The 27,496-nt window shown below is 40.4% G+C and overlaps 1 protein-coding gene across 3 annotated transcripts; it reads right to left on the bottom strand.

The window, feature by feature from the left end:
• Positions 1 to 2,767: 2,767 nt before the first annotated feature.
• On the bottom strand, positions 2,768 to 26,673 carry stat2 (signal transducer and activator of transcription 2). Of its 3 annotated transcripts, none has more exons than XM_083972368.1 (24): positions 26,608 to 26,673; positions 25,352 to 25,483; positions 24,668 to 24,812; positions 24,377 to 24,472; positions 23,919 to 24,011; positions 23,707 to 23,785; positions 23,450 to 23,529; positions 23,194 to 23,345; positions 19,805 to 19,963; positions 19,622 to 19,711; positions 18,914 to 18,973; positions 18,799 to 18,819; positions 18,580 to 18,673; positions 17,143 to 17,190; positions 16,956 to 17,039; positions 16,722 to 16,820; positions 14,682 to 14,817; positions 10,863 to 10,915; positions 8,775 to 8,860; positions 8,316 to 8,452; positions 8,007 to 8,195; positions 7,190 to 7,244; positions 6,931 to 7,022; positions 2,768 to 3,688 (listed from the first exon to the last, which is right to left on the bottom strand). In XM_083972368.1, the coding sequence occupies exons 2-24, from the start codon at positions 25,480 to 25,482 to the stop codon at positions 3,477 to 3,479; spliced, it is 2,391 nt and encodes a 796-aa protein (XP_083828494.1). In that variant the 5' UTR covers position 25,483; positions 26,608 to 26,673; the 3' UTR covers positions 2,768 to 3,476. The 3 variants fall into 3 exon arrangements, with proteins under 3 accessions (XP_083828494.1, XP_083828493.1, XP_083828492.1); XM_083972367.1 differs by lacking the exon at positions 26,608 to 26,673 and adding an exon at positions 26,433 to 26,554; XM_083972366.1 differs by lacking the exon at positions 26,608 to 26,673 and adding an exon at positions 26,428 to 26,561 and having other exon boundaries at positions 2,769 to 3,688.
• Between the last annotated feature and the right edge of the window lie 823 nt (positions 26,674 to 27,496).

Below are 27,496 nucleotides of genomic sequence, written 5' to 3'. Positions count from 1 at the left end.
GACCAAAACAATGGCTAATAACCACAGAAGCTACTGTATTAGCTTCCAGGTTTCAAAGTGCTCTTTACTGCCACTAGATGTTGTAGTAATCCACCAACAAGTCAGAGCAAAACAACCCCACTCCCCCCTTCACATGATCGGTCAACAAACCCAGTGAAGGCATGAAGGCATGAAGGCAACCCATAAACACCCACCAAGAGGCTCACAATTAGCCCGTGTTAGCATTGCAGCGATAGCAGCAAAGACAGTTTAGAACAGGGTTAGGGGCTTGGCACTTTGGCCCATGGACATGGCACTTTGGGAACAGACTTGGCTCTCTTTTTAAAGCTGTACAGAAAGAAAATTGAATTTAAGCCCACTCTGGGTCATAAAATTAGTGTAATAACTCATCTATCAGACGATGGAGGCCAAACTTTGTGCAAAATTCTATTTTTGAGTAAATCCAGGATGAAAGTGTGTATTTTTTTTCCCGCATTGGATAATGCAGGCGCACGGATTATACGTCAGCCTGTACACGATTCATCAGCCACTGATATTGGATCCGTCATCCGTCATTCAAACGTCTGAGACACACACACACACACGGAGCTCGGGCTCGCCCCAAGCTTTGAATATCCCGCCCGCTCGATAACGACCAATCAAATTCGTTTTCCTCACTCGGGTAAACTCGTGTTGCAGCTCGTGACAACTTGGCGCGACAAACAGGACAAACGGCCATTTCTCTACACCTTTAAGAACAGCAGTAGAGTATCTTTGGTATCAGTTAGCCGGGTGGCTGGGCGCATGGCGTCTGTCCGACTACCCATTTCTCCGACTTAAGTAGCCCTAACCCTTAACTTAACACTGTAGAATGGGTAGTGGGAGAAGTGTAGCCTGATGCATCAGCCGCTTACTTCATTACATTTCATATAGCGTCTGAACACGAGCCATAGGGATTCGTTTGCTTCCGGGAGGCGGTTGCTTACATTTGCTTCAACTAATCGCTGCTGCTTGGTGGTCACGTGTGCTATACACCTGTTAAGCTCATAGGTTAATCTTGAGCGCTTGAGTTCAACGTCATCGCCTTCACTTACCCGTCTGTTCGCTGATTGGTCCGTCCGCCAAACCGAAACGCATTGCTAGTTCCCTGACTATATGGTTGAGGCAAATTAAATTTGCCGGAACCAGTAGGCGGCGCTAGCCTGGCTAGGAGAAGTGAGCCATTGGACTTTTGGGCAGTTGGACTGATGTATGCTCCCCCGGGTGGCTATGGCAACACCGGCCGGTTAGCAGTTAGCTCATAGCTCATGCCAAAGATACTCAAAAAAAAAAAAACACTCTATTATTTATCGGTTTCTAAACCGTGTTTGCTAATGCTGCGACTTGATACTTCAATATAATGAAACAGATCATTTAAAATCGAGGGGAAATAGCAACATACTGTGTTCAACTGCACTTTTTCCAAGTAGCTAGGAGGTCGGAAAAATACTACTAGTTCCAAGATGGCGCGAAGGCAGCATTCACGACGAATGAAATATTATGTAGCCATCAAATTACTTACAGGGTCAAGCTGGAGCAGTTCAGCGGCTCGTCTTTTGGGTAACTTACAGCCAGATGCTCCACGGGTGGACTGGGGTTGTTTTTGGGCCTTGGACTTAACTGGCACGGGGGAAGGACACTGACGGAGCCTGGAAAAACTTTAGTGGATGTTTTTGGCGGCCGGTAATCCCCATGGCCGTTATTTTTTTTATTCAAAACTTTGTTTCACAATAAAAAAACAGTTTTTCATGGTAAAATGCAATTAATAAAGCACAATATTATACGCCAGGGGGAATTTATAAGTTTACAAAACATTTTTCAAGTTTTCATGTAGTGATAGTCTTAATTGCTTTCTGGTTGTTTGAAAATTTGATGGAGGTTATGTATTGCTTGAGCTCACCGTTAAAAGCAGTAAAGGAAGGTTTTTTTTTAATGAACTTACATTTGTGAATATGAAATTTTGCCATTAAAATAATAAGGTTGATAATAAAAGTTATGTTAGCTTTTTCTCCATGGCCGTTATTTCCTGTTGTATGAAGACGTACAGACGTACCACTTTGACGTCATAACGCGGACGTCAAAATAGTAGTTTTGGACCAATCTTTTTTTTTTGTTTCACTTCATAAATAAATAAACAATCAATCAATTAAAAAATATATACATGTTAAATAAAAAATTGGATCAAAATAGAATTGGTTTTCATTGCTTTTTGGTTTCCACTCCACTAATAGTGGTGCCATATTGATACAGTTCATGAAGAAAGTGTGTAAAAACTTGGTTTGGAGTATGTCCATTTTTATTTATTTTTTTTAAATTAAAGCAGAAGTAAGCGATCCGGTGGTTTTGTCTAACTTCTTGTCAGCCGATGGAGTTAGCAGTCCCCGCCCTGGATGGAAAAGCGCTATATAAAATACAGACCATTTACCATTTACCCTTTATGCCGTTCTCTCTCCTCATTGGATAAAGGTTGTAGGATACAAGGAAAGTTTTCTCCTGGGCTCAGAGCAGAGCAGAGTGACTGACAGACCCGTGTTTCAGACCAAACACTCTATAGAAGTGATTGCTGTCGGAAGATACAACTATTTAAGACTTATATTAACACAAATATTCTGCTTACTTCTGCTTTAATGTGTTTTTTGAAGAAGTTGTACAAAAAAAAAAAAAAAAAAATTCTTCCAGCTTTGGACCAATCTGCGCCATACATAACTCCTGGCATATGAAAGGGGCAGAGCTGTTTAAAATACAATTATTATGCAAACTAACATTTACATAGAGTACTGTAAACATACATTAATTTACACTGGTCATATGTTAATAAACAGACAATACAGTAGTTGGCCTTTTTACCTTTTATTGATATCAATATTATTTTCTACACGGGTATAAAAGCTCACGAACTACAAGGAAGAAAATGTTCCATGTAAGTAGCCTGCATTTTAATCACATGATGTGGGTGGCAACATTAAAACACTCACCAAGGGACTCAAAACAAACAAAAAAAATTAAAACAAAAAAAAAACATAATAAATTAAGTGCAGTTTGCGCAATGTATTCACCTCTTATAAACCTTTTTGGTCATTCCTTACATATGTCATCTTCATACAACAAGGCTCCTAAGTGCTTTTTTCCTTTTTAGGCGTGGGACAAAAGTGCAGTGGGTCTGATTCCAGCTAATTCAAGTATCTCTCTTTTGTTTAGTTTGTCTTACAATACAAAATAATTCACATGAATTAAAAGTGCACAAAAACACTATGTAAATGCCATCAGGAAAAAAAAAACCCATTTTCATTTGAAATGGGGGGTAAGTAAGTACTCAGAGCAAAGTATTTTGTTAAAGATGCTGTTCTATGTACACTTCAGTTTTATGACATGCGTGTTGAGATGTGTAAGAAGCTGAGGATATAGAGCTGACAATGTGTGATAGAGGATAGGCTGGGTTAAATAAACCTTACACATGCTTATTGTAACATGCTTCCACAGGACTGTGGGGTCAGACAGTTAAAAAGCCCCGAGTCGTCATCATCATAGATGCTGGGGTTGGCAAAGGGGTTGAGGCTGTTGAGATGCAGCAGTATGTCCTCGTTCGGGTTTTCGATAAAGTCGGACAGCATGATGTCAGGAGGACAGGTTTCCAGAGGTGAATCCAGGCGGTGAGGGGTTTCGTTTTGTTCTGAGAGGAGAAGAGAAGAGAAGAGAGGGGGAAAAAGAAACAAGAGAGGGACATTAAGTCTGATGTCATGGCGGTGGTGCTCGTTTTATCTCTGGTTACGGGGTCGTCCACTGGGAGAATGAGCACGACAGGGACGGGTTGGGTTGGGGCTCAGCAGTCACAACACAAAGGGAAGCAGAGATTCTCAGTGATGAGTATGGAGAGCAGAAAGATTTGATCTTGCAACAAGGTCTTGATTAGCATGCAGGACACTTTATTTAAAAGGATAGTTCAAAGGATAGTTCAACATTTTGGCAAATTGGCCCATTGCCATAATCCCTATAGTCATAGCAGTAGGTTCGATACCTTTAATTGTCGGTGCAAGCTATTTTTTAGAACGGCGGAGCAGAGCCGTGAGCTGCTCAGAGCTACGCTACGGAGGCTCATTATGGGATTTCTTGGTTTCCCTCATCAAACTCATCAAATACACAATCCAACAACTCCACAACGCTCTGGTGGACAAGTTGTGACCTGCACATTCACCACGCTATGAGATAATAACACAACGTTACCACACAGAGTTGTTTTAGAGGTAAATACAGAGACTGTTGATGAAAAACTGTCCCTGAAGGCAACGTGCATCAGTGGTTTTGCATGTATTTCCCTCTAAAACAACTCTGTGTGGTAACGTTGTGTTATTATCTCATAGCGTGGTGAATGTGCAGCTCACAACTTGTCCACCAGAGCGTTGTGGAGTTGTTGGATTGTGTATTTGATGAGTTTGATGAGGGAAACCAAGAAATCCCATAATGAGCCTCCGTAGCGTAGCTCTGAGCAGCTCACGGCTCTGCTCCGCCATTCTAAAAACAGCTTGCACCGACAATTAAAGGTAACGAACCTACTCCTAAAACTATAGGGATTATGGCAATGGGCCATTTTGCCAAAATGTTGAACTATCCCTTTAATTCATAATACTGTACATATCCACTTGTTCAGTTTCTGGCAAATAAAAGAGTTGGATCAATAACACTCTGTCCTATCTGCCGATGGAATATAAGGCTACAGTGAGAAGCTGGTTAGCTTAGCTTTAGCATAAGGGTTGAAAACTGGTGAAACATAACAAAGTGAAGACAGTACAACATGCTGCAAAAAAAAACCCAACAACAATTAAAAAAACACCTGCAAATACACAAACGCACTGTAGGAACTCACAACACAACAGAAGTGTTTCTGAGGACACAAAAAAGTGACAGACAAGACATATTAACGTTCTAATATAGTAAACCAAACAAACTCAGCTTATTGTCAAACCCATGGATATAATATAATATAATATAATAGGGCTGGGACGATATGCTTTTCTCCCGATTCAATTCTTCAACGATTTTTTGGATGGCGATTCGATTTAAATTGTGATTCTACGATATTGCCGATTCTCTCGATTTTTAGTCTGTATTTTTAACATTTATCTGCACACAAATAGCCTACTGTAGGAGCCTATAAATGAACATACTCCATTATAAAGTGAACTTTATACCCATATAATCATTTTCAAAACCTGTATGTAAAAAAGTCTAACAAATGCACATTGCACAATATTTAAAACAAATTCAACAACAAAAAAAATTCAAAAAAAATTTTTTTCCAAAAAAAATAAATCGATTTTTGAAAAAAAAATCAATTTAAAAAATCGTCTAAAAAGGTATCGTGATATTTAAATGAATCGATTTTTTCTCCCACCCCTATAATATAATATAATATAATTAAACAGATCCATGGTCAAACCCACTAACTAAAGCGTCCCAGACCGGTCCCTCACTTTATTGTGTCCCCAGAAACACTTCTGTAGCACATTTGTGTCTTTGCATGTGTTTTCTAAAGTTGCAGTGAGTTGAGCCCTCAGGGCCACCGTAGAAAACAGCTCCGTCAGATGGTCACAACAACATCCATCAACCAGATAGTTCCTGGTCATCATGACCATGAAACTGGACACGGCGAATTCTGTCCTGAGGGCGGGACATGTTATTGTGGTTTTCATTTCATTATTATCATAAGTGATCGATCAAAATTTAGTTTTTCATTTTACACTGCCTTCAAATTCAATTCAGTGGAAGCAGCATTGCACCATTATATCAAAGTTTTCAATGTTTTAATCATCAGAGGAAAGAATAAAAATGCTATAAAAAAAAAAAAAGAGATGTTAGATGTTAGAAAAGTTTTCCTCAGCCTGTTCACCTCACCCCCTTTTAGATTTTATGTTCGGTATAGTGGACGACAGTGCACGTGCATGCAGCAGAAGCAGCCAACAGCCAGATGATGGGATGCAGGGTAGAAGTTTAAATTTCATATCTCATATCTCCTCCTGACATCCACTATACGGACACAGCGTGTAAACCAGTGGTGTAGTCTCATGTTCTGTAGTGGGTAAACTGCTTTTTAGGTGGCTAAACTGTTCATACACCAGAAATAAACAAACAATCAATGTACATTTAAATTAGATGTACATTTTTGAAAGATTATGGAGAAATTTCTGGAAAAAAGTGGTACAATTTCTCCAAAAAAGTTGAAACATCTCTGAAAAAAGTGGTAAGATTAAAAAAAAAAAAAAAGTAAAGAAAAATAGTAAAACTTCTCAAAAGAAGTCTAGAAAAAGTGGTAAGGTTTCGCAAAAAAATTTAGAAAAAATGTGGCAAAATGTCTCTCTCAAAAGAAGGGGCAAACAATAATACAAAAAGGGGTAAAATTTCTTGAAAAAAAAAAAAAAAAAATTGAGAAGAAACTTGTAAAATTTCTCAAAAAAATTCTAGGAAAAGTGGTAAAATTTCTTCAAAAAAAGAAAGAAAAAAAAGTCAAACAATAATAACATTTCTGAAAAAAAAAAAAGTTTAAGAAATTCTAAGAAAAAGTGGTAACATTTCAAGAAAATGGTTGCTGTATGCGCTTTGGGTATTGGGTAACAATAGAAAAGCGCTATATAAATGTAATCCATTATTATTATTATTAAGTTGGGGACCCCCTACTTTGTTGAACTGGGTATACTGAAATATTTATGCATTTTCAGTGGGTACCTGAGTATCACATAGACTACACCACCACAGCGTGTACACCACTGATTGTTATACACCACAGAGCCCAAAACGGAAACGGTTAACCCTGCGAGCTCAGTGATGATTATGATTATGGTGAAGGGAGGGAGGGAGGGTGATTTTGTTGGACAGGGTCTCTACAGTAGCTGGTTGGGACAGCAAGGAGCGCCGACTCACCAGCTGCCTCTCCACACAGGCCAGTGAACGGCTCCACGCCTTCACCCTGTGTCATGTCACAGGACATGGGCGACTTAGCCTCCAGTGTGTTCCTACATGACCAATGATAAACAGTCATTACAACCAATTGCTCATTACATTACGTAAACGCTGAGTGAGTGTCTTTGTGTCAGTTCGTCGTCTCTCTGTAAAAACACACGCTTTAGTTTCAGTTCAAACAAAAAAACGTCATGCCGTAAAAGTCGAGTCGTATACTCACTCTTTAGAGACGAACATCAGCTTGGTTTTGATGTATTTGATGTAAGGATTGTCATCTGAAAGAGAATAAATGTGATTTAACCTCTAATATTCACACAAGGAGGGATTCACACAAGGAAAGAGCTGGTTTAAGATAAAACTGCATAGGTGGTTTGGTGTTATCAAATGATTTTATTTGAATATCCGTCCTTTCTATTATTTTACACTGCAAAAACTCAAAATCTTTCCAAGAATATTTGTCTTCTTTCTTGTCAAAATGTCTCATTTCTAGTCAAAACTAATCTCTTTTCACTTAAAATAAGACTCATCACCTAAAAATTAGCTTGTTTTTTGATAATTTTCACTTGTTTCAAACAAATTTTCACTTGAAATAAGTAGAAAAATCTGCCAGTGAAAGCAAGTTTTTTGTGCTTGTAATAAGAAAGAAAAACTTGCTCCACTATCAGATTTTTCTACTTATTTCAAGTGAAAATAGACTTGAAAAAAGTAAAAACTGTCTAAAAACAAGCTACTTTTTTAATGTGATTAGTCTTATTTTAATTATAATGAGATTTGTTTTCACAAGAAATGAGACATTTTGACTAGAAATAAGACAAATATTCTTGGTAAGATTTTGAGATTTTGCAGTGTAATTGTTATTTTCTTTTTAAGTATATATTTTTTGTATTAATAATGTCTCCCCATTTCCTATCTATCGCTACTCTCCTATCAATTAAAGGCAAAAAGCCCAAAAGACACTTAAACAATAAACATAAAGTGTGCTTTTTGACTCATTTTGACAGAAACTATCCATCCACAAAACATTTTGGGGTTCTCACCTCCAGTCTTGGTCGAGTAGTATTTTCCGAATGCCTCATCTTTAGGGATGTTGGGATACAGAAAACGCAGAGGATTTTCTGGGACATTTTCAGCTTCTAAGATCTGGTAATTCCTGATGATTTCCTGGAAGGGGATCTGGATAAGGTCGACTTTGGTGAAGGGCTGGACCGTCTTAACTTCAGGGTCACCTAAAAACAGACACACACAGAGAGAAATGTGAGTGTTTGACTGATCTGAAAGAAGCTTGTTTGTGTTTCTGACGACCGTGTAGCATTTTTTTTTTTTTAATTAATTTAGATAATAATCACCAGTGGCAGTGATCTCCACCCAGGAGAAAGTGATTCCTCCGATGACACTTTCGCTGAAGCGCAACAAGAACGTTCCTCTCTGCTTTTTCTTCAGGAGAGACTTCTCTTTGCCTTTGCTCACAAACCCCATGATGAGGCTACAGCACAGGTAAAAAACAAAACAATCTTATTGAACAAAAATGCACAAGTTAAAGGTATAATATGTAGGAATTCCCCTCATCTAGCGGTGGCGATGCAACATGGCCGCCTCGGTTCGGTGCGTCGCCCACTTATGTATTTGTAACGACTTGTAACAACTCATTCTAAGGAACCAGAAAGCTTTCATTTGTATGCAGCTGTGATTCACCTTCAGTGAAATACGGATTTATGAAAGACATGTTTGATTTTTGATAATAAAAAGCCAAATTAGTTACACAATGGGGCTTTAAAAATAAGTATCAACCCCCAGGTTTAACTTACCCGTCCCTCCACAGATCCTCCAGGAACGTCTTCACCATCACCAAGATGCCGTCGAACCACACCCAGAAAGTGTCGGGGATGTTCTCCTGTTAGACGACAGGTAGAGAGACAGTTAATACACATTACACACACCTACAGTACAGAGTGGATTCATATACACCAAACACATGGAAAATGAGAAAAAAAAAGTCACATGTCCTGGAAAAGCTTGAGTTGTCCTAGAAAGCTACCAGAGCTCTATTTGACTTTAGTGCCCAGCGACAAAACTAGAGACTTTGAATGAATTTCCTACGGGATCAGTAAAGTATTGATCCATCTATCTTTGAGTTGATGAGTGTTGCCACCAGTATCGACCGCGAGCATGAGGGTTTTCTCTCCCGGAGTGACACATAGAGTAGCAGCAGAGAGCTGTTTTAGTTGTGGTATAATAAATATAAAAACAACATATTTGCGTTTTTCTATGACAAATTTATAATTGTTGCAGCACATCTTTAATTCAAATAAAATTGAATTGAATTGAATCTTTAATTCAGACTTCTGGGGTTGAGAGAGGAATAAACATAGAAACAAACTGGTCAAATGTACTAAATAAGGTTTACTGTCAAAAAGAGCACTTGCCCAAAGCATGAACGGGACCGGGGATGTGTTAGTGTAAAGTTTGGTATAATAACAACAAGTCTGTCGGACTGTAGCAGCTGAAAATATCCTGGAAAATGATTTTGAGAAAAGAGTGAGAATCCTGATATAGGAAATACTTCTACAACCACGCCAATGTAACATGTGCTCTCATGTTGACTTCATCTTAACCCCGACTTTGTGGCAGTTTGATCTGAACTGGCCTCGACTGTGGTAAAGGAGTAGTTCCTTATCATCTTGTTTTTACTCCTGAGAGTTGACAACTTCCTGCCAGTGCAGCCTAAAATCATCAAACTGTCAGTGGGGGGCCGGATACTCCCACGTCTTTGTTGGGAGTAGTTTAAAAGACTGGATCATTCAGTACGTTTACATGCACAGCTAAATCGAGCTATGCTCAAAAATTCTCAAGATTTTGGCGTCTAATCTGACTTCTGTCCTTTTTCCAGTTTACATGTTTTTTCAATAAAACACAACCTCTCGCTGGTCACACTGTGTGAAATGCACTGAATTGGCGCCGTTTTTTCTTTTTCTTTACTTGGCCGGGTTCGGGCGGCTTCTCTGCTCCACTTTGTGCCGTCTCTCTACTGTTGTGGAGCATGAACACATGCATTGTGCAGTTTAACTCTGATTAAGGCGAATACATGCTGAAGAAAATCGATTTCATGATTAAGGCAATAATTCGTTTTTTTTCAAGTATCATGTGAACGTACTGACTGTCTCACTCTGTGGACTCTCTCTCTCTGTGTGAACACTGATCTCTCTCAGTGCTGAGCCCATTTCCAAATGTTATGTTGAATTAAAGCAGAAGTGAGTGATATATTTGTGTTAATATAAGTCTTAAATAGTTATATCTTCCGACAGCAATCACTTACATAGAGTGTTTGGACTGAAACACGGGTCTCTCAGTCCCTCTGCTCTGCTCTGAGCCGAAGAGAAAACATTTATCGTATCCTACAGTTTTTATCCAATGAGGAGAGAGAACGGCATGCAGGGCTGTGTGTGCAGCCAAGGAACGCCGTGAATGTGGCGACGTAGGGACGAGGACTGTTATGGTGCGTTCAAGGAAACTCGTATTTTTCCGACCGTGAAGTGGTACCAGTTCGATCTGGTACGAGTTCACGGGTCAGAAGTTACGAGTGGCCGTTATAGTGACTTTCACCGGTAAAACAGGTCGGAAAAACACGAGTGGGTTGCCTGGAACGCTACAAAGTCGTAAGTTGTGACTTGAAGCTGTAATTTACGATTTCAAAAGCCTGCCTGGAACGCAGCATTAGTCAAAACGACCGGATCGCTCACTTCTGCTTTAAAAAAAAAAACAGACAATAAGCCTGAGTCTCTATCAATTTGAAGATTTCCACAACATAAACTTGATGTGATGTGGAAGTGAGAGTGACCTTGAGGTTTAAGTTACTTCCTTCCTGAATCATATTTTTGAGGACTCAGTTTTCTTACCTTGCTGAATTTTGACCAAGCCACTTTACAGGCGTCATAGTTCTGGTGCTTTCCTGGTGGGATCACACAAAAATACAATAAATACATGTCAGTCACAGACTAAATCTAGAATTAAACATGCAAACAAACAACCTGTACAATCTTGTACGAAAATATTTTGCGTCAGAGACAAGCAACGATTTAAAATGTTTAAAATGTTTCACCGCATTTTGTATTTGTAAATGATTTGACTCGGTCATTTTAAATCAGGGGTCGCGTTAACCGGATATTTTCCGTCATTGACCGTTTTTTTTAAAACGGTGACGGAAAGATTTTGAGGCCATCCGTCATTTTGACAGATTGCAATTTACAGCCATGGCCGTCTGGCCATGTGCATTTGTTTACAATGAAGCCGGCGGATAATCAATAAATGGAGCGGTGGATAACGATATAAAACATATACAATGTCACAAAGTCACTACGGTGAGAATTAGATTAAAAAAAAAAAAAACCTCACAGCTGGCTGGTGCGCTCAGTAGAAAACGCTGTAGTACATCCTCTAGGCCTGTGTGGAGCGTATGTGGTGCTGTAGCCACTAGCCACACTAACAACAGAGAAGAAGACAGAAAGCTTCCCCGCAGTATTCAAACTCCTTCAAGTGGATTAAATGTTGACTGGGAGTCGTGTCAGTGCAAATATGACGGTCGATAATGATTTAACGAGCGAGATTCAGCTGCAGTGTCCGAGGGACCGACAGTAGTCAGCTGTTAAGTTACGTAGCTCAGCTGTAGCTACACAGCGGTGTGTCTCGGTACAGGTAGAGCGGAGGGGGGTAGGGCACACACTCGCCGCGCACAACTCTTCTAAAGGTAACGTTAAGCCTTCTTTTAATGTATTCTGCCCGCCGTGGCATTGTTTATAACACTTAAAGCTGAGTGGGTCTTGTCCTGTCTGAATTTGTGCTGCATCTGGCTGTGTGGTCTATAGCTTCAGTTGTTTCAGTGATGCGCAATGGCTGCGTGCGTGCGTAAAAGAGAAATGAGAGGCACAGAGAGAGAGAGAGAGAGAGAGAGAGAGCTAACGCCAGTGCACTATGCGGTGCCTATGTGAAAACGTGCTCCTTTGGATGTTTTGGTATAACACATGGCAGGGTTCGACAATAACGGTTGCCCGATTGCCCGGGGCAAGTAAAAATTACCGGCGGGCAGGTAGAACCTGCGCGGACTTGCCCGGTCGGGCAAGCACCGACTCAGATTTTATTATTTTTTATTTTCGGACTTTTTATGCATTTATTTTGAAAGGACAGCTGGAGAGAGACGGGGGGAGAGGGGGGGTTGACGCGGAGCAAAGGCACTGTCAGGTGGGATCGAACTGGGTCGCTGCAGCGGGTGCTCTACCAGGTGAGATAGGTACGTCGCTCGCGGCTCGCCGTAATCGGCGATTTCACCGAGCATTTCACTGACGGTGAGCGGCCTGACGCTGCTTCATTAACGCCGCCGCTGTTTCAGACTCGGGGCAGACGCACCGTTTAGTTACCATACCGACGAGCTAACGTGCCCTTTTTAGGTTATAATCCTGTTGTCAATAAACACACGTGGAGACGGCGCTACAACCAGGGGTGTGAAACATGCGGCCCGCGGGCCAAAACCGGCACAACAGTGGGTCCAATCCGGCCCTCAGCAAGTGTGAAAATTTTAAATTGCACATATTTTTATCAAGAAATTTCAGGTGGTTCATAATATGTTTTGTAAAAGGATAGTTCATTAACTGTAAACATCTTAATAATGTACTAAAACAGAGGAAAAATAGAAATTTTGAAATATAGCCTGTGTATAGGCTATCATGATATTGTTTTACTGGTTAGGCCTACTTGAGATCAAATTGTGCTGTTTGTTACCCCTGAACTAAATTGAGTTTGACACACATGATTGGCTGTTTGCCTGTCACTGTTGTTTCAATGTCCCACATCCTTGAGTTTTACAGGGGCAACTCAATAAACTAGAGTAACATGGAAAAGTCTAGGCTATTTCCAGTGGTTCAAGTCAAATGGCCCCAACCAAGTATTGAGAGCATATAGATGGACATGAACATTTTCATATTCAAAATTATTTTTTAAATTGGTCTTTTCTAATATATATATATATATATTTTTAGATACTGCATTAATACTGAAGCTAAATTGTCCACTGCAGCATGTGAATGCAATGAAAAGAATAAAATCTGATTGGAGGAGCCAGCTATCTGTTAAAATGTTGTCCAGGTTAATGTTTTAGCCATTAAAAGGCCCTTCAGTTCAAGATTTCAACTGTGATCGGGCATTAAACAGGTGGCTCACCTGTTCAGATAGGGCATGGAGGGTGTAACTGCTACTGGTCAAATAATGTGAAATAGCAGTTAATTTTACATGTCTGCAATGATTGCCATTTAAATGCAATTATAGATAATAATAAATACTGCTTTCTGAAGAAAGAAGTGTTGTGTAGTGTTGTGTATAGTCAACAGGAAGGATTTTAGTAAGATATAAGTCATGAGCGAAAGTATGCACCACACAACCAGAAAAAAAAACCTAGGCAGGGCAAGTAAGAATTTAGATGGGGCAAGTAGATTTGAAAAGTACTTGCCCGACAGGGCAAGTACGAAAAAACCTTAACGTCGGACCCTGCATGGGTTAGCATGTTGATTGTTGACAGAAAACTGATGTCATCTAACGTTGTATTTAGATGTTGAGTGGCAGAAAGTGACCCCCGCATTCACTGACTGACCCACGGTTAGATGTGCTCTGACGCCGACTCTGTTCCGGAGCATTCTCTGTTCAATTTGTTTGGACTTGATATGAATTAAACATGAATTAAAATTGAATGCTATTGAATATGGCATTATTATCATTTTTAAAAAATTAAAGTGACCGGTAAAAATAGATTATGACGGAATTTTTATGACCCCGTCAGTCAAAATGACCGGCGACGAAAAAGTCTAGCGCAACCTCTGTTTTAAATGTGGTAATTGTGTGTCTGTGTTGTCTCTTTTCCTCTGTATTTTAGGTTGTGGTCTTTGTCTGTTGTGTATTACATGTTTGGACTGCTGATGGAAATTAATTTAGTTAAAGGGATAGTAGCATTTTTTTTAAAGTGGGGTTGTATGATCTACAAATAGCCCCTAAGTACTTTAATTGCAGTAGCAGACTCTCTGCACTCCATTTTTTTCACGTAAAACCTCTTTTAGGCCGTGAAAATAGGCCGTTTCTTTGGGTCCATTCACAACACTGTATGTTGTAAATCTCTGGGCAGGGCTATTATGGGCTGGCGTTGCTAACGGGAGGAGTGCAGAGAGTCTGCTACTTCAATTAAAGTACTTAGGGGCTATTTGTAGATCATACAACCCCACTTTTTTTTTAAAAATGCTACTATCCCTTTAACTAAATCTGGTGCAACCATCTCCTCATTTCTTGCAAATGATTAATGTCATTGCACATTGTCCCTTAAATAAACTAAACTAAATAAGAAAGAAAGAAAGAAAGAAAGAAAGAAAGAAAGAAAGAAAGAAAGAAAGAAAGAAAGAAAGAAAGAAAGAAAGAAAGAACTGCATATAGGAATATAAATGTTTGGACGGGGGAGAAAAATAGGAACAAATTAATCACGTTCCCAATGGTTAGTACAGTACTAGATATTAGAAGTGTTACTGAGGTTTTAGATATGTTTTATCTTCACATGTAAAGTCAGTCACTCCTAAAATGCAAGGTGACTCACAGATGAATGTCTCCATTTATAGAAAAGACGACCATGAAAGAGTAACGAGGAGTGAAGATCAGCAACAAAAACAGAGGACAGAAGCAGAATTTACCAAAGAGTCTGTGTGCAATCATCTCCAGCTGATCATCATTCAGACCACGTTTAGTGGCAGAGAGAAACTGCCAGCTCAACATCTCTCCAAACTGAGGCCAAGTGGCTGCAGGAGAGTTGGCAAAGAACATGATGTCCTGGAGAGAAACAGACACACACACACTCAGAGATTTAGAGGAAATTCACATCTGACACTTCCTCACAGCCCCAAAAGGCAAACTCTGCTGTAAAGATAAATAAACACTAACCATGTTTCCATCCACTTTGCAATCGAATTATCTAAATATCGATAGAAATGTAAATGCGAATAACGCCGGTTCAAGTGCGTTTCCATCCGAGACCTTTAAATCGAATAAAAAGCCGTGCGTAATGAATGACATCATGTGATGTTTTGCGATCATATTGGTGTGTCGAATTGTTTTCTTGCAATTTAAGGTGTTTCCATTCATTTATGTACTAAATCGCAAAACAGAAGGACATCCATCTTTCATCTTTAACCGATTATCGGAGGTAAGGCTGTGCACAAGCCAAGTGTGACGAGCTGCTTGAGCCGTCGCCTCGAAAACTTTGTCTGTCTTTGAACAGCTGGAATACGCAGCAGAATTGACATAAAACACGATTGCAAACTGACATTACATTTAACTGGGACAAACTTCTTTTTGGGCTTGTACACTCAGTTAAAGCAGATATCAGTGGAATGTTTTTGTTAATATAAGTCCTAAATAGTCCTATTTTCCGTCAGCAATCACTTACATGAAGTATTTCAGCCTAAACACGAGTCTCTCCGTCACTCTGCTCTGCTGTAACCCGAGGAGAAAATTTTCCTTGTGGGATACAAGTGTTATCCAATGAGGAGAGAGAACGGCATGAAGGGCTGTGTGTGCAGCCAAGGGATGCGCGTGAATGTGGTGACGTAGCACGAGGACCAATTGATGCCTGACAAGGGCGGGGGCTGCTAACTCATGGTGCGTTCAAAGAAACTCGTACTTTGTGTTTTTCCTTCCTGTGAAGTCATACCAGTTCGATCTGGTACGAGTTCACGGGTCGGAAGTTACGAGTGGCCGTTATAGGGAACTTTCACAGACAACAGGATGGTAAAAACACGAGCTACGGGTTACCTGGAACGCTACCAAGTCGTAGTTGTGACTTGAAGCTGTAACTTACGGTTTCAAAAGCCTGCCTTGAACGCAGCATTAGCCGAAACGGCCGTGAAGCTGATATCTGCTTTAATGTAAGTGTGAAAAATTAATATTTATTTGGAATACTGAATCTAGCTGCTAGAAAAGCAATTACAAAGAAATGGCTCAAGCCTATAGATGAATGGTATGATATTTACAATGTGTATGTAATGGAAATAATCACTTTTTCAATGAGGCTCCAGCAATCCAAATTCAATGTCATGACATCACTGGAAAATGTACATTTCCCTGAAACGCCCTTCTTTTGTTTTAGCTTCTTTTCTATATATCAAGATGTACTTGATTGGTTAATTACTTTGTTGTAATATTGTGACAGAAAACACCCCATGTTCTTGTTGTGTTACTTTATAAAATGCTTTGTAAAAGGAAAAACAATAAATTAATTTAAAAAACACGATTGCAACTAACATTTATCCCGCAAAGAACTGTTTCCATCAGCATTTGTCGCAGTAACTTTGTATCGATCAAGAGAAAATCAGATGAGATCAACCGTATTAACCCTTTTTATCGATATTCATGATATTTAATCAAATGTTACTGTTTCCATAAGGCATTTTTAATTCGATTTTGCTTAATGCAAATAAAAGCGAACAAAAAGAAAATGCTCTTTTCTGTTTTTTATGTTATGAATTTCTGTATTATCTTCTCACTCTGAAGACCACCACTGTTGTTGTTTTTTACATAGGGGAGGTATTTTTATAAGCCTTTTTGGGCTTCTACCTCTCCTGCACAATGTTTAATTTGACCTATTTTCATTGTTTATGCAGGTTATATAATGTGCAAAGAAAAACTAAACTAACGTGTGGATGGAAACATGGTTACTGATGATGCTGATTCGTCACCTTGGTGTCCAGACTGATCATGTTGAACCAGAGGATGGAGGCCCAGGCGCTCTGCTGCTGGCTGGAGTTGGAGATGATGACAACAGGGAGGGAGGAGGCCTGGGTTTGGGTGCACGAGAAAACAATCAATAAACACAGACAGGAGCATGATGTGTAATGTCTGAAGTTGAGTTCATGATTCTTTAATAAAAAAAAAAACAAGTCATATATCAAGAAAAGAAAAAGAAACTCCACCTGCAGCTCTACTGACAAGCCTTTCATCTCAAATACAGTGTCGAAGACGATGATGTGCAGCTCCTCTGTGACAGTGAGGGGAATCTGCACCAAAACAAACACACACACAAAACACACAGCTCATTGTTTTGTTTGTTTGCAACTTAAACCTGTGTGCAAAGACAAATGGTTGCTCAAGTCGACTCACATCGCTGCCTCCTTTCCCGCCACCTCCAGACTTCTGCTCTTTCAGAGTCTACAGAAAAACAACAGCACACAGGAACATGTCAGACAATCTAATCTAATTACATTAAATATAATATGCAATAATTGTGACCAGGGTTCCTACAGCTTAAGCCAACTTAAATTTAAGACTTTTTAAGACGTTTTTAATGCCACTTGAAATGAAATTTAAGACCGACTTCACAATAAACACAAATGCAAAAAAAACAAAAAAAAACTCACCACATCTATTACATAGAGTTACTAGGGACAATTTTACCCACTTTCCTATGTGGTCCAAGGTAAAGTGACTGCTACATGAATGATTGGGGGAAAAAAAAAACTGATTTGGGAGCTGGTGGTGGTAAGAAATTTAGCGGTGACGGCCGCCACTAACTTCTCTATGTCATAATGTTACCAATTATTTTGAGATTTGAGACTAATTATAATCATAAAATACCACTTACCATGTGTTAACATTTTTAAGACCTTTGAAAAATTGATTCAAGACATTTTAATGCCAATTAAGGCCTTGTTTTTAGATTAATGAATTCAATGCCTTTTAAGACTTTTTAAGGATCCGTAAGAACCCTGTGTGACTAAAGGCCCTTTCACACCACTTTTTGTGCAAATAATTCGTGGGTCAGTATTTTTTTTCGAACCCTGGTGGTTTTCATTACGAGTCCTTTCACACCTATGCTCTCACCAAAGACAGTTGCTCTCACCATCTCTTTTTCTGTACAGTCTATGCTCACCACCTGCTGTGTTGATATAGTAAAGTTGGCAAGACGACAGCGGCACAGCGGGTGTTGAATACGTGAGGGATAATTAACGAGTACGGTAGTTGGATTTGATGGATTTAAGACACGACATGGAGGCAAAGAACCACCCGTCACAAAGCGAAACTTTGGTTTCTAATTGTCGCATATTTTCGTCGCCGCCGGTGTGAATGGTTTTGATTTCAGGTTGTTTATTCCTCACGCCCCCGGTCTGAGAATACCTTAAAGGGATAGTTCACCCAAAATTATTATCTACTCTCGTCTTGTATTGAAGCCCCAAAATGCGAAATTGTCCCGAAAAAAATGTAATAAGTCTATATTTCAAGCTTGTTTTGTAGCGGAAGCTTCTCGACAATTTCGCATTTCGGGGCTTCAATACAAGAGGGACATTACATACGAGCAGCATGGAGGTATTTGGATGTTTTTTGGTGTGTCTTTTTGTTACGAAGACAGTTGGTATCCATTTGCAACCGTTATATGGACATGCACTGCTACGCCGAGACCCCCTGTAACTCAGAGAAGCCACGGAGGACTCTGAAACTTCTCCCAGCCCTTAGTCCACATGAGGGGGAGGAGAAAATGAGTGCAATTTCAATTTTGGGTGAACTATCCCTTTAGTTTTTTTCCAAATCATGATCCCTCACCAGATGTCTGAAGTCAGCCACCATGCCTCCGTTCTGGCTCTCTGCCATGTTCAACGCCTTGCTTTTGGTCCCCAGGACGTTAAAACGCCGGTATCTGCACATTAAAGCAGTTTTAGTGAGAAATAATTCACATTAAATGTAAAAGTTCAATACAATTCTTCTAGAAAAAAAAGGATTTGATTTGAAAACTGAAGTTTTTTCTTTCTGTGGAAAACTCACCCTTTGATCTGAGGAATCTCCCTAATGTCAGGTGAGAGAGAAACAGAGTGGTGAATAAAACAACATTAATGTTTGTGTGTGGTGAAGGTCAGTGACACTAACGGAGGAGTCTCACCTCTCCATCGATACGTTCACTTTCATGGAGTGGTTCAGCTCGGGGAACTTCACCAGCAGTCTGTGAATATCAAGTCAGGGTTGAGATTTTAGAGGTCTTGGGGGGGAAAACATGAGGTAATAATAAACAGTAAAATACTGACAACAACAGGACGACTCAGAGGATAACAGAAGGATTTAATTATCCTCTTTTTCATATTACACTGATATTAGTTAAGAATTACACTACATCCCAAGTATGCATGGTTTCGGAGAGTTTGATGGATGCAGATGTGTTTCTAAATATTACTATATTAAAGTGATATATGTGCGTATCATGTTATTTGTATACAGTCTGTAATGCATGTCATGTTCTGGCACATTTACAGTAATGTCGATTTACATGTGTGATTTGCGCTCTTTGAGATCTGCTTTCTGCACAATAAATGCTCTAAAAATTACATTATTGTTTCTTTTTTTTTTTATTTAATCAATTTAGCTTTGCGAAAGGGACTACAAAACCCATTCAGAAACACGTCCATTATAATTTTTACACTTAAATTTATACCGCGATACACTATACCGTTACCGTGAAGGGATTCGATTTATACCGTGATATGAATTTTAGGTCATACCGCCAAGCCCTAAGTTGAATTTAAATTAATATGAAAAGCGATACATGTGTTACAGTCATATGCAGAAAGTAAACGGCCTGGAGTGAAACACTGACCGGGTCTTGACAGAGAACTGGACGTTTGTCCGGAGAACCAGCGGTCCTTTCCCCTGAGGCATCGATGGCTGAGTCTCCACCACAAAGGAACTGAAAGAAAACAAACAACGTCAGTAAATTTCATGAGGATGTCATAAGAAGGGAACAAGATGATGTTTTTCTTTTTTTTTTTTACAGACGGACCTCTTGAGTAAGTCTTTCAGGAGAGTGTCTGCTCTCTTCTGCAGCTCCGGTCTCTGCACCTTCACAGGGTCGTTGTCGTACGACACTTTTCCCACCAGCTCCTCCAGTTTACTGAGGAACTCCCGCACCTGGAACAGACAGACCGCCACGCAGGAGAACCTGCAGAACAAGGAGGAGGACGGAAGATTAAGATAAGATAAGATAAGATAACATAAGATTACACTTTATTGTCAGATCACTCTGAAATTTGTCTTGTGTCCCATGACGTCCAAAGTTCCACACAAATAATAACAAAATACCAAAAGCATAACATTTACAGAAAGCATAAATGTTACCCTCAAACGTTAGCCTAGAAATCTATCTGCCCCCTAGCAGCAGCAAATCTCTTTGCTCCGTAGGTGGGTCTAGAAACGAGCCATAGGAACTTTTTGAGTCTCGAACACCGATTGTGTTGACCAAGTTTAGAGAGTCGTTGGGCGGCTTAACGCGATGACGACATACATTTTAATTGGCTTGTCAGGCTAACGTCATCCTGCTCTTTGCTCTGATTGGTCGTAGCGCTACCCTATTGGTGCAGAGGCAGTTTGAAAGACAGCCTTCATCCCGCCCCCTGGATTGAGCCAATGTCTACCAGTCGTTTCCAGACTAGACATTTTAGTGATATAGTCTGGCTTGTCAGGCTACTCAAACGTCACATTTAAAGAAAAACCCAAACTACCTCCTAACTCCATTCACAACATAAATCCAACATTACAAAATGTGTCTTTGGTGCAACACCCAGTGCTCAGTCTGTACATGAACCCGAGGGTCGGCTTAGAGCCCAAACTCTGATTTAAAGGGGACCTATTATGCTCCTTTTTGCACAAACTAAAATAGTTCCTGGGTGTCTTAAAGACATGTCTGTGACGTGCTTCGGTCAAAATACCCCAAAGATCAAACATCACAGCATTCTCAAAAACAGGGCTCTGCAAAACGGTCTGTTTCAGTGGCCCCTCCCTTTAAATGCAAATGAACCACTCCCTCAGCATTGCGTTACCATGATGATGTCTACTACTAGTACCTATACTGATTTGGCCAAAATGTAGTATGCAAACAAAAGCTAAATCTGCAGTAGGCAAATTGCCAGATCTCCAGTATGCATCTGACCAGTTTACATTGTGTAATGAAATGTGCCCATGACCTAGTCTCACCCTAACCAAAGATGGTATGGAGTAGTCTTTGCCATGTAGGCTACTGTAACCATGTAACATGTAATATAAAAATGCAAAAATAAATATATAAAATAAATTAAAAATATATGCAGACTGGTCAGTTCATTGTAAAACAGTTATTTATTGATGTAAATGTGGTGATTTGTGCACATAGACTACAGAGCTCCGCAGCACTGCACCTCCTCTCCTCCTCCTTCTCACAGCTTCACTTTTCATTCAAACTAATTCAACTGCCACAAGATTTCATCAATGAGACCAACATTCTGCTAAATAGACTAACCACACGGCGGTAAACGTCTAAAAAACCTGCGGGTATGTTTATTAGCGAGGGTTTTCTCTACCGCGATGAGCACGGACGTCTGCCCGGCCAAGGAGGCCTGCAGACGGGCTCTGCCTGTGTGAGGAGCCGCTGCAGCTCCGGAGGTCCGGTGCTCCGTCGGTCCAGCGTTACGTCGGTCCAGCGTTACGTCGGTCCGACGAACAACGTCGCCCCGGCGGTACGTCGCTGCTCACACAGGTACAGCTTCACTTACATGAAACGTCGGCGTAAACTTCTAAATAAAACTTAGTAAAGTGACGCTACAGCGCTAAAACATGCAGGGAAGAAGCAGGAAGTGCTCTGCTCCGCTCTCCGCTGTGACCCCAGCCACAACAGAGCAGCATGGGAGGAGGCGGGGCCGGCTGGAGCAGAGACCTCGGCATGACCATGTAGGGGAGTCCGGCACGCCATGACGTCGACGCGAGCTCATGTCAAAAAAAACTTGCAACCGAGTGTAACAGGTGTGCAGAGAAATCCCAATTATCTAGCAGGGTTTACCTCCAAATGCATTAACCTCATGATATGACACTTCCACGGCCTCTAGAACCATTATCCAACATTTTAAACATATATAAAAGTCTGAAAAGCTGGAAAAGCATTAATAGGTCCCCTTTAACAGTTTGACAGACTGAGGGACAAAAGAGTTCCTCAGTCTGTTCAGTCTCTAAACCTTCTGTTTGATGGCAGAAGCTGATATTCCTCCAATAACACGTGAGAGGGGTCAGATGAGATATTACTTGCAAGAAACAACATTCTTTTAGTGTAGCTATGCTGCTTGAAAATGTGACTCCAAAGTTTGACCCACAATCTTTGAACAGATATGTAGCAGTCTGGTTAGTTTGGTTTTAAGTTGGACAGACAAACAACTAAACCAAGCACTAATTCCGTACTGCATAACACTCTGCACTATAGATTATCGCCATAACCCCATAGCCATACAGTAGCAGTAGGTTCATTATCTTTACTTGTTGGTGCATGTTGTTTTGAGATCCGCGGGGCAGAGACGCGAGCTGCACAGCGAACAACGTATGATCCCCTGTCCCTCATCAAACTCATCAAATACACAATCCAACAACTCCACAACGCTCTGGTGGACAAGTTGTGACCTGCACATTCACCACGCTATGAGATAATCATGTTACATTATTAGGGATGGGAACGACACGCTCCCGTCACATGTGAAGTAGAATGAGGGTCAAGTAGCTATCCCATTTAGAAAAAGTGGATTTGTTTTATTTAAAATATAAAAAAGTGGCACTTTCTGCTGTTTATTTGAATAGGAAATATTGAAAGACAAAATGCAATTTACACATGGAAATCTCACAAGCCCCGCCCCCTGGACATGTTGACACTCTATTTTTTTTGTCGAGGGGAGCATGTGTCGAATGACGGTCGTTTTGTCGACAAAAAGTCCCATCCCTAAACATTATGTAACATTATAACACATGAAGCAAATACTCTGAACTATTTTCTCTTCTGAAATCCCTCCGCCCAGCAGCCGTGTCTGGAATGTAGTTCCGGCTGCATTTGTCTCTAAAACAACTCTGTGTGGTAACGTTGTGTTATTATCTCATAGCGTGGTGAATGTGCAGCTCACAACTTGTCCACCAGAGCGTTGTGGAGTTGTTGGATTGTGTATTTGAGGAGTTTGATGAGGGACCGTTCACCTCCATTGTGTCCACTGAGCAGCTCACGTCTCTGCCCCGCTGATCTCAAAACAACATGCACCCATAATTAAAGGTGATGAACCTACTGCTGTGACTATAGGGATTATGGTGATAGGAGAATTTGCCAAAATGTTGAACCAACCCTTTTAAAACAAATAAAAGCAAAGTGGAGCATGCGATAGAGGAACACACCAGTTCTCCAGCTGATCCAGGCCGACGTCATCCGGAGCTCCTATGCAGGATTTCTGCTGCCTCCTCTGCCACTCCACCAGCTCCTTCTGCACCAACGTGCCGATCAGGTCTTCAGCTCTGTCCAGGAGTTTGGTGAGGTCCGACAGCGTCCGCTAATGTGGTCATAATTACACGAGAGATAAACGATTTAGACAAAAGAAATGGACTGGAGAGATGTAAAGATGTAAATACTAAAAAAAAAAAAAATACTAAATACCTTTCTACAATCATTCAGTCTGTTGACAAGCTGCTGAAGAACTTTGACTTGATCCCTCTTGGTGGCCTCGTCTGCCACAGCTGTAAAAACAGTTTCCACAGCAGCAGCATCAGAGTTTCCATATTAGACAAAACCAACACAATAGAGAGATAGAGATAGACAGAGAGCTGGAAGCTGTGATTCACACGTTATTACTAATATACTCAGAGAAAAAAGTATGCAGATACAGTAGAACCAAAACTTCCCAGGCTGCTTACCCTCCATCTTGTGGGTTTGATATTTAAAATCAAACTCATCTTGCTGCTCCTCCAGACATATTATGGTATGTTCCATGCACTACATCCACCCCAAAAAGAAACAGAGAGAGAGAGAGAGAAAAAAACACATAATGGACAAACTGTCCCATTGTTCCATGATCAAAGCATGATAACATGACATGATAACACACAAAAACCAAGATAATCTGCACCTGCACTTCATTCCTGAGGCCGGCCATTTTTCGTTCAAGGTCCTGCTGGCTGCTCGTCTCCATGGCTTCCTGCTGTACTTGTAAAAACTGGACCTGAGTCGATGCAAAAAGAGAAAAGAGTAGGAGGAGCAGTGTTTTTAGACATGTAGCTATAGAAAAAAGATGAGTTCCAGACAACTTGACAGTGACTGATGGGGAAAAAAATAGATTTTTAGCCCAAAATAGTTCTGTTTTTTGCATTTGGTACGTGCACAAGTATATTTGAATATGGCAATTACATAACAGAGCTCCTTCAATAACAACCTTTAATATTTGCAAATAAAACATGTGCCAAGGTGTTCCCAAATGTGTACATGGTGTCATTAATGATAGCTATGACTGTGTTTAAACTGCTTTGAAGGGCAGGGTGTGTCCGATCTTTCATATACAGTACGTCAATAATAACTTATTCCCCCAACCTGTTCTGCCAGATCAGCGCTCTGCAGGATCTCCTTCTCCTTTTCCAAAAACCAGAGGATTGTGCTGGCCAGAGCACACGGTTCCTCCAGGTACCTCTGTCAAAGATAAAAGGAAGTATAATGATGAAATACTTTCTAAACACACCGACAGCCTTTTGCTCTATTCCCACAGACAGACTAAAAGGAGACTCTTTGTATTTGTCCTTTGGGGCTCGTACAGTATGACATTCCAGAAGTTATTGCAGCAATATAAAGGAGATCATATTTCATCTAATTCAATTTCAAACAAACCTGAAAGTTTTGTTTATAGCGTCTAATGTTGTGCTGCATCAGGAATGACTCCTCCTGGACAAAGCGGCTGTGCTGGATGTCCAGATTCTCCAGCAGGACCTGCAACAGCACCACAGCCAGGTCATGGTCCCGGGCTGCACGCTGCCTGGAGAATAATAAATACAAAGATGATATTTTTTTACAAACATGGTGGAGTTTTTAAGCCAGTGAATGACTCTGGGCTGGAAACTATGTGTTGGATAAGATAATGCTAATAATAAGTAGTGTTGTGGTACTCAAGGCCACATTTTCAAGGTCTTCTCACGGTCTCGGGAATTATTTTCTCAAGACCACAGCTGCAGTCACATCTTTTCTTTTCTTTTTTAAACACAAATGTCTGTCACTCACTCGCTTTGGTTTATGTGATGTAATTCAATAACTTTAAGATAATTAAAATTGTTCTACTACAGTAAAGTATCTGCTTGTGTGACCATCTGAAAAACTTGCACCAGTGTCAGAAGTGGAAGACTTAAACCTGTTCAATCCAAACTTTGTTTACATTAAATATGGTTAAGATTTTCTTTTTAGCTGAAGAATATCAAGCCACATGATTTTTTACTAGTAATTAAAACAGTATTGGTCTTGAAAATGGTCTCGCATTGGTTTGCTCTTGGGGAGTAGAGGAAAAAGGAGGTGTTGCTTTACCATTCCTGTTTCTCTATCCATGCAGACAGGTAATGCCGAACATCCATAGGTAAAGCATCTCTGTCGTAGAGCTCGTGTAACTGCTGTCCATACGCAGGAGGCAGCTGGCACAGCTTCTCCCACTGGGCCATCCTGAGGTCAATCAGACACACAAAAACCAGTTAACTACTGTGCATTATTAGGCTATGTATGATATTATTATCATTCTATTACATAATGGGAAAATATCTGCCTAACAAAAGAACATGTGTGTATAAAAAAGCACAACAAAGACTATTCATGCTGCATAAACTAAGAAGTTTTGAGGTCAGTCAGTACACTCTAAACAGAGTATACGAATCCTAAATTGGTTTGGAGATCTGGCTGTTATAAGTAAGACAAAGCTGCCTAAAATAGTTCAAATGGGCAGTACATAAAATCACAGGTCGCAAACAAATTCAACTATCCCATCACTATGACAGAGCAGTGCAACTGTTGAGTAACAAAATCGTGGATGATTGCAGCCAACCTCTACAGCTACTACCATTAGGGAAAAGGCACAAAAAAACATTTTTCCCTGTTGCCCCAACCAGTACAGAAGACGGCCTGCTAAATTCAACCTAATCAAACCACTACTGCATATTGCATAATGCACTTTATATTTGTACTTGACTTGATACTTTTTCATGTGACTGCTATTGTGACCGATTTATTTATAAGGCAAACTTTTATAAATGGTTGCTGCTGATGTTATGACGCGTTTTTATGCAAGCAAAAGACAAATTTCTGCCTTTGCATGGAAAGTTCGACAATAAAGTATGTCAAATGTGGATGTGACAACTGAGACACGTCTACTGATAATAGCTGAGGGAGCAAAGTGCAAACAACACGAATAATATCAGATAACCTGCAGCTCTAAGTCCTTATAAATGCTTATAACGTTACTATATGAAGTGTGCTTTGTAGCTAATGAAGCTAATTCTGCTGTTATGTTTTTAAAACCGCATATAAAGTTGACACCGAGCCTTCTTTACTTGTGACATTAGCTAGCTGTCATGCACCTACTGACATTTAAACATTTAAAATGATGTACTCACCTTACTTTGTGCTGTCAGTAGACTTTCTTTTACCTAACGTCTGCTAACTAGTTAGCTAAAACTCGTGCATAGCTCACAAGTTGCTTCTCGTGTTTGTAGCTGCTGCTCGATGTCAGTAAAGCACAACTACAGACAGCGAAGACTCGTATAGAGATTTCCTTGTGTTATGTTTTTACTTACTTCTCTATTTTATTGGATATCTCCTCATCCCGCCCGAGTTGTTCATCGCTAACTGACACCCGGGCGCCATTTTGGCTCTGGAACACTGAAGTCAAAGCGGTTACAAGAGCCAGAATGTCCCGGTTGCGACCGTTGCGACGAGGCCAGTTTCCTCAGCGAGCTCCGAGCTCACCGCTGATTGGTCGACCGGGCACGGGGGGGGGGCGCGAGCTGTTCGGTGATTGGCCCGTCGGCCTGTCAGTCTTCAGGTGAAGGGGCGGGGCTAGGAGAATCGAAACTTACGGAGACTGGGGTCTGAAAATTTCCAAGAAATGACGTAGTGAAAGTGATGATGAAGGCAGCAGCAGCGTGTGATACGTGTGATGCGCTGTTTTGAATACTTCCACAGTAAAACCACAAAACAGTCACACACACAAAAGAACAACCACAGCGAAAAAAAACAAAACAAAACACAGCGTGTGTCTGTGTTTGTGTTTGTGTACGTAGGCTACGCCTGTGTGTGGGTCTAATACGATTATTATTTATTTGAAAATGAACAGTGCACAACAATAAAACATAATAATGATAATAATAATAAAACATCGAAAACATTTTAATAAATGTACCCAAGTGAACTGGGGGAGCATACGTCAGTCCGACTGCCCAAAAGTCCGACTGCTCATTTCTCCGACTACCTATTCTACAGTGTTAAAGGGATAGTTCAACATTTTGGCAAATTGGCCCATTGCCATAATCGCTATAGTCATAGCAGTAGGTTCGTTACCTTTATTTGTCGGTGCAAGCTATTTTTAGAACGGAGGAGCGGAGCGGCAGGCTGTTCAGAGCTACACTATGGAGGCTAATGGAATTTCTTGGTTTCCCTCATCAAACTCATCAAATAGCTACAAAA

Source organism: Trachurus trachurus, assembly GCF_905171665.1.
Source record: "Trachurus trachurus genome assembly, chromosome: 5".
NCBI lineage: Eukaryota > Metazoa > Chordata > Actinopteri > Carangiformes > Carangidae > Trachurus > Trachurus trachurus.
Note: the sequence above shows the minus strand (reverse complement) of the source record. Positions and strands in the feature narration are given on the sequence as shown.